This window comes from Orycteropus afer, unplaced genomic scaffold (assembly GCF_000298275.1).
Source record: "Orycteropus afer afer isolate SDZICR_OR568_19922 unplaced genomic scaffold, OryAfe1.0 scaffold00461, whole genome shotgun sequence".
Lineage (NCBI taxonomy): Eukaryota > Metazoa > Chordata > Mammalia > Tubulidentata > Orycteropodidae > Orycteropus > Orycteropus afer.
In genome coordinates, this window is record NW_006922048.1 from 1,796,867 (window position 1) to 1,809,945 (window position 13,079).

Genomic DNA, 13,079 nt, shown 5'->3' on the forward strand with positions numbered 1-13,079 from the left:
AGAAATTAAGGGAATTTGTTAAAACTAGACCAACCTTACAAAAGATGCTAAAGGGAGTCCTTTGGACATAGAAGCAACAACAGCAAAGAACAACTGACCATTAACACACACGATGATATAACCCAGAAACTAACGCAGCTATGGAAGTATCCAAAGTAAATAAGCCTACAAGATTGTAAACAGGGAACCAGAGACTTCATTTGACAAATGAGGACAACTATAAACCAAAAAAAAAAGGAAAAATCTGTATCATTACAGAACTTCTAGATGGTAGGGAAGTCAAGACAACTACAAGGTAGAACAGACTGTTCTAAACTTGGAAAGAAAACTATTTTCTTTGAGGGTAACCTCAAAGAAAAATTATAAACCTTCATATCAAAATAAAAAAGAGGACCAGCGTAAATATTTAGCAAATACTAAAACAACAGCAACAAAGGAAGTGATAACACTATTCATAAACAAGCTCAGCATAGAAAATTATATGGAACAAAGAAATCAACACCACAAAAAAGCACATAGCAAAAATGACAGCAACAAATTCATATTTGTTGATAATTAATGCTATCCAGCACTAAAGAAGAATGTAGAGTCTGCAGAACACCGCATAATATGGATGAACTTGGAGGACATTATGCTGAGTGAAATAAGTCAATCACAGAAAGACAAATAGAGTATTAGTTCATTGTTGTGGAGGGTCAAGGAAAGGTTTATATATGGAGGGAAACTTTCTTTGTTGGTTGCCAGGGGTGGGAGGGGAGGGAAGGGAAAAAAAAAAAAAAAAATGCATTGACCCATGCCACTTTAGTTTTGTGTATTTCACTGTACATAAATTAGATTTCAATAAAATGCATTTTAAAAAAAATCAATAGGGAACTGCCAGAGGTTCAAGCTGAATTCAGAAGAGGACATGGAACGAGGGATATCATTGCTGATGTCAGATGGATCTTGGCTCAAAGCAGAGAATACCAGAAAGATGTTTGTGTTTTATTGACTATGCAGAAGCTTTTGACTGTGCGGGTCATAACAAATTATAGATAACATTGAGAAGAATGAGAATTCCGTAACACTTGATTGTGCTCATGAGGAAGCTATACATAGAATAAGAGGCAGTCACTGTAACAGAACAAGGGGACCTGCGTGGTTTAAAATCAGGAAGGGAGTGTGTCAGGGTTGTGTCCTTTCACCATACTTATTCAGTCTGTATGCTGAGCAAATAATCCAAGAAGCTGGACTAGATGAAGATGAACACGGCATGAAGATTGGAGGAAGACTCATTAACAACCTGAGATATGCAGACGATACAACCTTGTTTGCTGAAAGTGAAGATGACTTGAAGCACTTACTGATGAAGATTGAAGCCTTCAGTATGGATTACACCTCAACATAAAGAAAACAAAAATCCTCACAATTGGACCAATAAGCAACATGATGATAAATGGAGAACAGAGTGAAGTTGTCAGGGATTTCCTTTTACCATCAATGCCCACGGAAGCAGCAGTCAGGAGTAGTATTGTACTGGGCCAATCTGCCGCAAAAGATCTCTTGTAAGTGTTAAAAAGCAAAGACGTCTCTTTGAAGACTAAGGTGCCCCTGACCCAAGCCGTGGTGTTTACAATCACCTCATATGCGTGTGAAAACTGGATAATGAGTAAGAAAAACTGAAAAACAGCTGATGCCTTTGAATTGTGGTGTTGGCAAAGAATACTGAAAGTCCCATGGACTTCCCGGAAGCAAGGACCAATCTGTCCTGGAATGCTCCCTGGAAGCTCAGGAGACTTCATTTTACCCACTTTGCTCATGTTGTCGGAAGGACCACTCCCTGGTAAAGTGGAGGGTCAGCGAAGAAGGGGCAGACCCTCCACGAAATGGACTGTGTCTGTGGCAATGGGCCCGAGCACGGCAACGACTGTGAGGATGGCGCAGGACCAAGCTGTGTTTCGTTCGGTTGCACACAAGGTTGCTGTGAGTCTGAACTGACTCACCGACCGGGACTTAACAAAACAACAGCAACAGCCTTCATGGGAGCAGCTCACGAGGACTTTCTCCTACAGTGCTGCTGTGTGGCTCCCCACTGCCAGCCTTCCGGTTAGACACCGAGTGCTTAACTGTTAGGCCACCAGGGTTCCTTGTAAGATGCGCGCAGGTCATCGATGCACAAAAAGCACACCCCACGTGCTATGGGCAGTCTTCACTCCAGAATCAGTCCCTCTCTTCACCCCGAGGCCCTGAGTGAGCGCCACAGGAGGCCATGCCACAACTACTCAAATACCAGCCGGGTCACCCACGGTGGACAGGCTTCCGAGGAGCTCCCCCACTGAGACTGAGAAAGGTCTGGCATTGGCTTCTGAAAATCAGCCAAGGAGAGCCTTATGGGTCACACTGGAAAAGGGTCCAGCACAGTGCTGGAAGGTGAGCCCTAGGTTGGAAGGCAGTCAGAATACAGTGGCCGCCATGGACCGGAGCAGACCAACGGTGGTGAGGTGGACAGCTGACGCAGGACCAGGTAACGTTTCATTCTGGCGTTTATGGGGTCAGTACGAGTAGGCACCGACTCACAGCAAGAGTGGAGCTGGGAGTCCATGTCCGGGGTACATCCTCCACATCAGCAAACTGCGAGCACAAAAGGAATGTGAACAACAGATACGCAGAGGGAGGGACTTTTATTAGGAGACAGGCAGCTGGGCTCAGCCCAGGAGAACACACTCTCCCCTCCTCCTTGTCCAAGGCCAGTCATCTGGTGGTCACCTGAGTCACAGACACAGATGGCAGCTGGGGCTGGGGCTGCTTGGAGGCGAAGACAAGGGACAAATCAAGGCCTTGGCAACTCTGGTGGGAGTTGGAGAGAATCCCAGAGATGGCTTGAGTGGTGGGACCGGTGTGATGTGGCCAAGGCCCTAGAGCAAGTCCCGTCACCACTCAGAGGCCCAGTTTTCTCATCTGAAAATGGAATCGTAGCATCCTCAATGGGGGGCGTGGGGGGGGGGCGGGACACGAGGGCAGGCGTTTGAAGTTCCAAAAGCTGTGAGTGATTCCAACGCTGGGAGTTTCCCTCGTTGGTCCTTTTCTGTCAGGATGAATCCACTTGTGCTCTGGCCGGTCTCTCAGAGCTGTCACTCTGTATGTTCTGTCCCAGAGACGGTTTGGTGGAGCGGTTTTGGGAAGGTGAGGAGCGACACACCCAGAGCTCAGGCAGCCAATATGGACGTGGCCGTGACATTGAGCTCTTGGCGGATGAACCAGGCCCGCGGGCGCGGTACCCAGCCCCGCAGCAGACACAGCAAGTGGAAGCGCCACGGGTAGAAGACGCCTGAGGCCCGCGTGGCGCCACCACGGATCACGGCCAGAGCTGCCTTGGGCCCTGGGGCCGCCCTGGCCCTCCTGACGCCCCTGGGGACAAGAGGGCATGGTAGGGACTGCGACTGGGGCTGGAGCTAGACGGCTCCCCTAATCCCCGGCCGGCCCGCCCTCACCTGACTTCCTCGGCAGCCGAAGCACGATCCTGGAGGCCCAGGACGCACACGGTGATGGCCACGTTCACATCCTGCACGTCCAGTTCCCGCCGAAGGGAGCCAAAGAAACCATCCAGTGCGAACTTGGCCGCCGAATAGGGGGCGGAGAAGGAGGCGGGCACGCGGCCTAGGGGAGCGAGAGGGCTCATGGGCTACATGCCTCCTCCTCCAGGAAGCCTTCCTGCCTACTGCCCCCTCCCAGGATGAGCGATCACCTCCTCCCCATTATTCCCCCTCCCAAGAGCCAGACTCCTCTGCACGCACCAAGCAGGGAGGACACCACCACCAAGGCACCTTTGCTGTCTGTCAGGCTCGGCAGGGCCAAGGAAGTCAGCTGCAGATAGCTCAAGAAATTCACCTGGAGAAGGCGACCAAGAGTGACCAGGCCGAGGCTGAGCCTGGGACGGGACAGGGCCAAGACCCACGCAAAGGGGTGCTTCCTAGGGTAGACAGGGGCAGGGCCCTGAACAGGGGGACCTAGAGCGTGGAGAGGAGGGGTCCGAGGCCTGGGGGGCGGGGTCTGGAACAGGGAGGGGGCGGAGCCAGAGCTGAGCTTGTTGGCGTGGGACCTGAAGGGGTTGCATGGGGAGGGGGGAGGCAAGCCAGGGTTGAGGAGGGGGCGGAGCACCTGAATAAGCCAGCGGGTGCCCTGGGCGCTGCGAGCCCGCATGCCGGCCGGGGTGGCCCCGATGTGGTTCAGTACGAGGTAGTCCAGCCCGCCTGGCCCGGAGAGGCTGATCAGCCCGAGGACAGCCCTCGAAAGCCCCGTTCCTTGCTCCAACGCCCCTGTGCTTAGGGAGGCCGGCCTCGGACCATACTCCCTGAATCTCGCAAGGATTCATCCGAGGAGGCCGCATCCAGAGTCCAGCCCCGGGGATCCAATTAGACCCCGCCCCTGGCCACGCCCCTGCCCCATAAGTGCCCGCCCACAGGACGCCCATCACTACCATACCCCCACCCCAGTTGAGTCCAAGGCCTAGGCCCCGCCCCTCACCCAGCATCTCCAGCGCAAACCGCACCACGCGCTCGGGCGCCTCAGGGGAGGCCATGTCCGCAGCGATGTAGAAGACCTTGGGGGCGCCCAGCTTCCGGCAGTTCCCTAACACCTGGGGGGGCCAGAGCTGCCCGTGGGCCCCTCCACCTCAGCTGGCTCCCCCCAGCTACTATCCACCTTGGGTCCCCAGACTGATGCCCCACCCTCTACTCTTGAGCCTCGGGTCCCACTCCACATCTTCCTCAAAGCTTTAGAACCGGGGTCTTACCGAACCCTGAGCCAAAATGACCTGTGGATGGTCTGTTTGATCAATTACAATATTTAACACTGGGGAGCTTCCACATCCATCTCCAGATTTCTGGAAGCTCAGGTGGCCTAATGCCTAAGGCATTCAACTGCTAACCAGGAGGCTGGTGGTTCAAACCCACCAGCCACTCCCATAGAGATACGGCCTCCGAAACCCAAGGAAGGGTCGAAACCCAAGCAAGGGTTGCTGAGTCCGAATGGACTCCACAGCAGTGAGTTTGGTTTTTTTGGTTTCCAGATTTCTGTCTTCTCTTCAACATTTGGTTTCTTTGAGACAATGGGCTGTGCTAACAGGTGTCCCTCCATCCTCCTTTAGAGAACACTGACTTTGGGTGGACTTCATCAATACAGTACTCCCATTTACTGCTTTACATTCACTGCCTTACTGAATTAACACATCACCACAACCCATGAGAAGATACTTTTGTTGTCCCCATTTTGCAAATGAGGAAATAGGCTCAGAGAGGTTAATCAACTTGCCCAAGGTCACAGAGCAAGCTGGCCGTGTATCGAGCCCAGGCTCTTCTGCACCCCACCCCCACCCTGAACAACAGGGCAGCTCACCTTCTGCAGGAGGGCTTCAGTGTGGTCAGTGAGTACCAGGTGGGCGCCTAGGTGGGCATAATGATAAGCCAGCTCCTCACCGACACCAGCAGTGGCCCCTGTCAGCAGCACACGGGCTCCCTGGAGGCTGGCTGCACGGGCTCCCTGGAGGCTGGCTGGCAGTGGGGAGGAGTGGTCAGCCTTCAGGGTGGGCAGGACAGCAGGTCCAATTTCTCCCCTGTCCCCTGGCCCTGAGCACTCACCTGGGTCAAAGTTGTCATCCCAATAATAGGCGAAGAACAGGGCCCCGAGCCCCGTGAGGAACAGCACCTTCATGGCCCTCCCTGGGCCTGCAGTGGGACAGAGGGTGGCTGGCACCGCCCATTTCCCCAAAAACCAAAAAAACAAACTCAATGCCATCAAGTCAATTCTGACTCACAGCAACCCCCACTGGGTTTCCGAGGCGATAAATCTTTACTGGAGTAGATTGCCCAGTCTTCCTTGCGCGGAGAGGCTGGTGGGTATGAACCGCCAACCTTCTGGTTAGCAGCCAAATGCCTTACATACCGCACCACCAGAGCTCCTTCCATTTCCCCAGGAGCACCTTTATTCAATAGGCCTCGTGATGGCCCTGGACCTGTCTCCTCTGTACCTCCATGGCCATCACTTGTTCCGGGCCATCATTATGGCTCACCTAAACCACTGCCCCAGCCTCCTCTCTCCTCTGAGCCTTCTCGCTTCACCCAGCAGCCAAAGCACATCTTGTTCCAATCTTGCAAATCCTCCCCTTTCACTTAGAATAAAACCCTGACTCCTCAATGGCCAAAGAGATCCAGCATGGACCAGCCCTGCCCTGCCTCCTTGTTCAGATACACAAGTTCCTCAAAGTGGCCAGACAACAACTGCCCCAGGGCCTTTGCACTGACTGACTTAGTCCCTCTGACAAGGCTTTGCCCAAGATATGCAAATAACTTGCTCCCTAATCTCCTTCAACTATTTTCAAGTGGGCTTCCTTTCCTAAAGTAGCCATTTTTTAACTAACTCTAGCTCTCTGGGCGCCTTCTCAACATTAATCATCACCTGAAATTATCTTGATAATTTGGTACATGTTCACTGTCAAGAGAAATCTGGCCGTGCTCTTTCTGCTCCAAACACTCCCACTGCCCTGGGATGAGACCAAGCTCCTCACAGCAGCCCACAAAGCGTGGGTCTGGCCTCTGGCCACCTGTCCAACCTCCTGGCCACTAGTACTCTCTGAATCTCGGAGAGTTCTCAGAAAAGTCAACTCCTCGCCCTTTTCCAGTCCGCCAGGAACCTCCTCAGAGCGGAAGGCACTCTCACCTATCCCTGCTTCCAGGAAAAAATCCATGAAGCCCCTCAGCTTCCCCCACTTCCTGCCCTGACCACACGAGTCCCAAAAAGGGAGGTGGGGTGGGTGGGATGGATGAAGCAGCCCTAAGGAACAGGGGTACTGGATCCTCACAGAATCCACTGGGTCCTTAACCTTGCTAGGTCTTAGTTTACACTCTGGGCAAAAGGGGCCCCGTTGCGCAGCCCCAACTGCGAACTCACCTACTCAGGCCTCGGTTGCCAACCGTCGTCTTGCATGACTAGAATCCGGGCCTGGAAGCCGCGACCACGACCCTCCAGGCTCCCTTCCGGCGTCCGCTCGAGCCCCCCGATCGCGCCCCCTCCCGCAGGGCCAGAGCTACACGACCCCAAACCCATTACCTACTCCCATCTAAGGGAGAGGCCTGGGCTGTGGGGACTCCGCGCCCGGCGTTGCCGAGGTAACGGCCTCCCTTTCCCGCCTGGGGTCTGGCCCCACCCCGAAGTACATCACATGACTTAGGGCCCGCCTCCCCCGAACAATTCCACCAGCACATCGCCATGACAACCTCATTCTAGGCGCTATTCTCTAAGCTTGGGTCCTTAGTACCCCGCGCGGGCGCGGGTGGGTTTCACGGACCCCGATATCTCTTTGTTCTTCCTTAGGCCTCTTCAGACGTCTGACACCTCTCTGCCCTCACGCTGTCAGGGCCGAGGCGGACTGGACTTCATTTCTCAGGAACCTTGGCGACCACGTGAACCTTTGGCGGTTTTACGGGGCGCTGCCGACTACATTTCCCAGCAGCCCCAAAGGCATCTCGAGCAGTAAAGACTACATTTCCCAAGAGATCTTCGCGGTGGGACTACAGTCTTTCTTGGGCGTCGGACTGGAGCCAGGAAGTCCGCCCCTGACTCCCTGAGGCCTCTGCGAGTGGCAAGAGGGACTACGCCTCCCAGAGGCTTCTGCGGCGCCGCGACCGGAAGCGACGGGCGAGCCGAGTGTCCTTGCGCGCGGAATAGACTGACCATGGTGGCTCGAGTGTGGTCGCTGATGAGGTGCGTGGGACCACCGGGCGGGTCAGCCCCCAGCCCCTGGCCCCCAGAGAAAGCGGGAACACCCCCCACACACACACATACACTCCGGTTTGATCCCGATCTTGTCTTCGCTTCCCTTAATGCCAGGCCTTCACAGGCCATATAGGGAAACAGGCTAGGCGGGGAAGGCTTGCCAAAGCCACCCAAGCGCATCCCTCCTATTTCCCAGCGAGCCCAGAGGGCTCACTGCAGCCGAGACCCCTCCGCTCCTCAGTTGTCTCCTCCGGAAGACAGGAATATCCAGAGAATCCTTCCCCACACGTTTTTTGGGCGCAGCGTGTGACATGCAAGAAGCGCTCAGGAACACTTAGACACCCCCCCTCCCGTGGCTCGCGGGCAGAAGTCCAGGGTCTTAAGCCGTCACTGTTCCCTGCTCTCCGCGAGATCTTGAGTGACCTAATGTCCGTTTCTGGGCTTCGTTGTTGTTGTTGTTATATGCCGTCGAGTCGGACCCGACTCATAGCGACCCCTCCTTGGGTTTCCAAGGCAGTAGTATCACTACGAAGTAGGATTGCCCAACCTTCCTTCCGAGGAGTGTCTGTTGGGTTTGAACCGCCAGCCTTCTGGTTAGCAGTCAAGTACCTTAGGCACGCTGGGCTTCAGTACCAGTTAAATGGAGTGAAGCATTTTTTCTTTGCACACTGTAAATTCAGTATTGTGCCTTAGTGGGTCTGTCTTCCCCTGCTCTCACACGTCACCCGCTGAACTGTGGTGCCCTGGGAGCGTCCAACGTGTGCCCGGGGACACGGGCTCCCAGGGTGCATGGCCAGCGGTGCATGCTGAGCTTGTGTGGCTCCTCCCTCTTGCACCCACAGGTTTCTCATCAAGGGCAGCGTGGCAGGGGGCGCAGTCTACCTGGTGTACGACCAGGAGCTGCTGGGACCCAGTGACAAGAGCCAGGCAGCCCTTCGGAAAGCCGAGGAGGTAATCCCTCCAGCCATGTATGAGTTCAGCCAGTACGTGTCCAAGCAGATGGGCCTGCAGATACCCCAGGTACCCTGGGCTGGAGGGAGGCCAAGGCTGGGTGAGGAGTCCACTCTGGAATCTCCCTGGGTCCCTGTGTGCCCAGGTGGGCCTGATTCTGAGGCACAGGGTCTTCTCTCAGCCTTCGGAGAGGGCTGTTGGGCCCTTCTCTTCTCACCAGCCCCCCTTCTCTGCCTTTCCCCAGATCCCACCCCCTCCGAAGCTTAACTTTTCCATTCGAGACTCGTGGAATTCAGGTAGGCCCCTAGGCCCTCTAATTGGAGGGGTGAGGGGTGGCCTAACCTAGACCCCAGATGTTCAAGCCTAATACCCACTCCCCACCAAGTGTAAAAGAGGAGATGGGTAGAAACTCCAGGCAAGTGGAGGGGCCGTGTGTTGCTTGGGTGGAATGGAGAATTGGGGTTTGATTTTGTTATATGATCTCCCACAAAGCAAGGCCATCACCCTCCTCTGGCTTCAGGGAGCTGAAAGGTTGGGGGTTCAAACCCACACAGAAACACCTTGGAAGACAGGCCAGGTGATCTGCTTCCAAAAGGTCACACACGCAGCCTTGAAAACCCTATGGAACAGTTCAGTCTACACACGTGGCATCGCCAGGAGTCGGAATCGACTGGAGGGCAACCAGCAATTCCCTCTGCTGCCTCAGTTTCCTCACTTGGAATTGACAGCACAGGAAGTGGTGCCTCTAAAAACCTAGAGTGTCTCAGGGGTTGGACTGAATTCCTTGTTGGAAGGGCCTGGGTGGCTGGCTGGGTGGGGACCCTCACCAGGCAGGTGCCCCCGCTCCCTGCCGCACAGGTATCGTCACGGTGATGTCAGCACTGTCGGTGGCCCCCTCCAAGGCCTGCAGCTACTCTAAGGAGGGCTGGGACTACATCAAGGAGCGTGTCAGGGAGCATTCCAAGTAGCGGGTCGGATGAAGCCACCTGCTTCGGCTAGGCACGGGAGCAGGGATGACATGGACCGGAAGACTCCAGCCCGGGACCCCCCTCTGAGGGCAGCTCATGGCCTTTCGGGCCCAATAAAGGACTTCAGAAGTGTTGCTCAACCAGTGTGCTGGGCCTGGGGCTCCTGGTGGCTCCTCTGGTGCCATCTGGATGCTGCCCACTGGGGCGTTCAGCCTGGGGGGGTCCAGGCGGACAGTGGGACCTCTTGCACCCAGTGGAGACAGTGCTCGGGGTGCTGGGAAGACTGAGAAGGTGCTGAAGGTGAGCCGGTCTTAGTTACTGGAAGGCTAACCACAGGAAGTGGGTGGGATCCACACCTCCTTCACCCTCAGCCCCAGCCATGGCTGCCAAGTCTCCCTCCTGCTCAGGTGGCTGGTCTATCGCTGTCCTCCTTCCAGCCCAGCCCTCCTTTTTCTGGTCCCTAGCCTTGTTCCACCCTCTCCTTGGCAACCCTGGCTAATTCCTGGAGTGGACAAGCCTGATGATGCCATTGGGGTCCCACCCCACAACAACATTGTTCTGGTTCCCTGGTGGCGCTCTGACAGGAATACACCACCAATGGGATGGCCGTAACAAACAGGAGTTTATTCTTAACAATTTGGAGGGTTTAAGTCCAAGTTCAAAGTGCCAGGCTCTAGGGGCTGGGTGAAAGCCCCTCAACCTTGGGGTCCAGCTCTGCCTCCTGCTCCCGGTCCACTAGAGCTAGAGGTGTTTCTTCACTCAGACAGCTGCTGGCTGCTGAGGCTGAGAAGCCCCAAGGTTGACAAGTAAAAAGGCACAGTCCTGATGTTACCAAACCACATGGCAGGCCATTAACTTAAGTCCATTAAGTCCCAAGGTCAGCAGAGCATAGCAGGCTGCTGAGCAATGACACGGCTACATGCAGGGTCCAAGCGTGCCATAGGCTAGAGACCATTCCCAAGGCTTCTCCTTATATACAGGACACAGACCACATCCCAAAGGCAGCTACTTAGCTGCTTGTGGTAGATCCCACTGTGGAGTTGATTGCCAGTCTCATCATGGGGAATAACTACCACCAGCTGCCCAGCCACTGAACCAGGCCTAGCCAACTTGACACACAAATATAACCACCACAGACATCTCCCTGAGAAGCCCTCCCTAACCCCCCACCCTGGTGGGCTCGACTGCCTGATCCCCCATCTGGGCCCTGATGGCCCTGGTGATCTGTGTCTGTGTTCCCTATTGGGCAGTGAGCCTATCTATGTGTCCCTGCTGAGAACACAGCCCCAGGGACACCCAGGAGGTGTGCTGATGATGAGTAGGACCCTGTGCTGGGAACCAGAGCCTGAGGTTGCTACCGAGAGAGGGTGGGGGTGGGCTTGGGCGAATGGAGGGCCGGGTCAGGGGGCCCTCCACCTGGGGCAATGTCCTCTGTTCCTGAGCTGCAGTTTCTGTTGACAGCTGAGGGATGGAGTTCACCCAGACGGGGAGTTGAGAGGAACAGGGAGGGGCAGGTGAGGGAAGCAGGCCCAGGCCCCTCCCCAGTCTGACCAGCACATGCCTCCCCAGGAGAAACCAGTGCACCTCCATCCCATTCTCCCGGGAGGAATGGAGAGGGTGCAGTTGGTTGGTGGCTTGGGGAGGGCACTCACAGTGACCAGCATACCCATGGTCTCTAGGAACACGGGCAGGTCTCCCATGTCCAGTGTGTTCCCCTAGATGCTTGGTGCTAGCTGGCTGGCTCCCTATACCCCCTGGGCCTGTTGGGCCTCCGAGTTGAGGGCAGGATGAGTGGGGCTAGGGAGCAGTCTTAATCCTTGCTTCTCAGTCCTGTCAAGGAAGGGCCCACACTGGCCATGGTGACCTGGAGCATGATCCCAGTGCAGTGGAGGGATCATGGCGCAGGCTGACCCCAGGAAGGAGGAAACTGTGTGCCCATTTTACAGATGAGGAAACTGACAAGGCCGGATTCAAAGCCCACTCTTCCTTCCCTGGGGCACCCATGGGCCCTGGCCTGGCTCTCACTGTACATGGCCCGCACAGGTCCCTGGACGTCATGGATGCCCTGCCATCATGGTCATTTATAGAGAGGGAGAGGAACCTAAAGAGTGACAGTCACCTATCAAGGTGTCCCCATTAGAAGGCAGGCCCCGTCTTGAAGTACAGTAACTATTTCAGGCCGCGACATTGAGTTACTGCTTTGAGGAGTCCTGTCAAATCCCAGCAAAGCAAACAAAAGGAAACTGTCCTTTGCACCCTGGAGAGACAGCTGCCACTGGGGAGGCAGACTCAGCCCTTCTGCCCACCTCACATCCCACCAGGTGCTGTGACTGCAGCCTCACAAGCTGCACCTGGACCCATGGAATTGGTTACAGCCACCATGGCAGTCCAGGGTCAAGGAGCTGTGGGGGCCGTGGCACAGGGACTCTAGAAGGGCAGAGGTGGTCCCTGGGCTGCTTGGGTGGGTGGGAAAGGGTTGGAGAAGCACGTGACCACAGCCACAGCCACACATCACCTCATAGCAGCATGGACCAAGGCAGAGGTGGTCTGTTAACACAGGTGAGAAAGTCAAGGCCAGTGGTGAGTGGTGGCTGTTTGAGAGCACAGAGCAAAGCCTCCCTGGGAGCTGCCATTGCGCGTGCTGCTGCAAGCTGGGCCTGGCTGCTGCGAGCAGCCCCCCGAATGTGCCCACTGCTTTCCTGGGCACCTCAGGCCTATGTGGGTGGGTGGGGAGGCGGGGAGAGGGATCCCTGGATGCTGACACTGAGCCCCAAGGTCCCACGGTCACTGCCTGGTCTAGCAGCGGGTCAACCGCTAGCTCCCCTTGATTTCCCACGGCTGCCCTCCATCCCCACAGACCCAGAGCCAGGCTGTGGACCCATGTGCCTCTCACCCCTCCCTCCTCGTGTCCACTCAGACCTGTATTTCTCACTGTCCTCTTGGATGTGTCACCAGGGCCCAAGTGTTCTCCCTGGTTTTCCAACCACGAGGACTACCCTTGGCCAACTTGTCTTCCAAAGTCCAGCTGTGGTCACGTCCCCCCCCCGCTTAAAAAACCTTCTGTGGCTCTCCACTGGCCTCCAGCTGAGCCCGGCCTCCTTTGAGGCGCTTCCAGGCAGGCCAGGACCCACAGCTCCCCGAACACAGCTTTGCCCCACCACCAGCCTCTGTCCACGACACTCATGCCCCTGCACCCTGCTGTCCTTTCTCCTGAGCTGGCCGCTGCTCCTCCTACTTGAAATTTAGACACCCCCTCCTCCAGGCAGCCTCCCCTGACCTCAACCCCCTACCCCTGGGCTGAGTCAAGTGCCCTCCCTGAACCCCCATGCTGCCCATGCATACCCCCATTGTGGCAAGCATCACACTGGGGCCAGGGTTCTTCACCGAAGACTGCTTCGTGGGGACCCTCAC

At 55.7% G+C, this 13,079-nt stretch overlaps 2 protein-coding genes across 2 annotated transcripts; one reads left to right on the plus strand and one right to left on the minus strand.

Moving 5' to 3' along the window:
* Nucleotides 1–3,185: 3,185 nt before the first annotated feature.
* Nucleotides 3,186–5,709, minus strand: HSD11B1L (hydroxysteroid 11-beta dehydrogenase 1 like). Its single transcript, XM_007954495.1, has 7 exons — nucleotides 5,616–5,709; nucleotides 5,374–5,504; nucleotides 4,504–4,615; nucleotides 4,138–4,229; nucleotides 3,774–3,867; nucleotides 3,471–3,636; nucleotides 3,186–3,387 (listed from the first exon to the last, which is right to left on the minus strand). Exons 1-7 carry the CDS (start codon nucleotides 5,686–5,688, stop codon nucleotides 3,186–3,188), a joined length of 870 nt encoding a protein of 289 aa, XP_007952686.1. The 5' UTR covers nucleotides 5,689–5,709.
* A 1,999-nt stretch (nucleotides 5,710–7,708) lies between these two features.
* MICOS13 (mitochondrial contact site and cristae organizing system subunit 13) lies at nucleotides 7,709–9,668 on the plus strand. The gene is made up of 4 exons (XM_007954496.2): nucleotides 7,709–7,737; nucleotides 8,592–8,769; nucleotides 8,945–8,996; nucleotides 9,559–9,668. The coding sequence occupies exons 1-4, from the start codon at nucleotides 7,709–7,711 to the stop codon at nucleotides 9,666–9,668; spliced, it is 369 nt and encodes a 122-aa protein (XP_007952687.2).
* The last annotated feature ends 3,411 nt before the right edge of the window (nucleotides 9,669–13,079 follow it).

Bases quoted from the DNA above. Each gene is read 5' to 3' on its own strand.
- HSD11B1L (XM_007954495.1), bottom strand. From the start codon at position 5,688: ATGAAGGTGCTGTTCCTCACGGGGCTCGGGGCCCTGTTCTTCGCCTAT. The intron at 5,505-5,615 runs GTGAGTGCTCAG...GAGCCCGTGCAG, and splicing joins GGATGACAACTTTGACCCAG to CCAGCCTCCAGGGAGCCCGT. The intron at 3,868-4,137 runs GTGCTCCGCCCC...CGCCTTCTCCAG, and splicing joins GCACCCGCTGGCTTATTCAG to GTGAATTTCTTGAGCTATCT.
- MICOS13 (XM_007954496.2), top strand. From the start codon at position 7,709: ATGGTGGCTCGAGTGTGGTCGCTGATGAG. The intron at 7,738-8,591 runs GTGCGTGGGACC...TTGCACCCACAG, and splicing joins CGAGTGTGGTCGCTGATGAG to GTTTCTCATCAAGGGCAGCG. The intron at 8,770-8,944 runs GTACCCTGGGCT...GCCTTTCCCCAG, and splicing joins TGGGCCTGCAGATACCCCAG to ATCCCACCCCCTCCGAAGCT.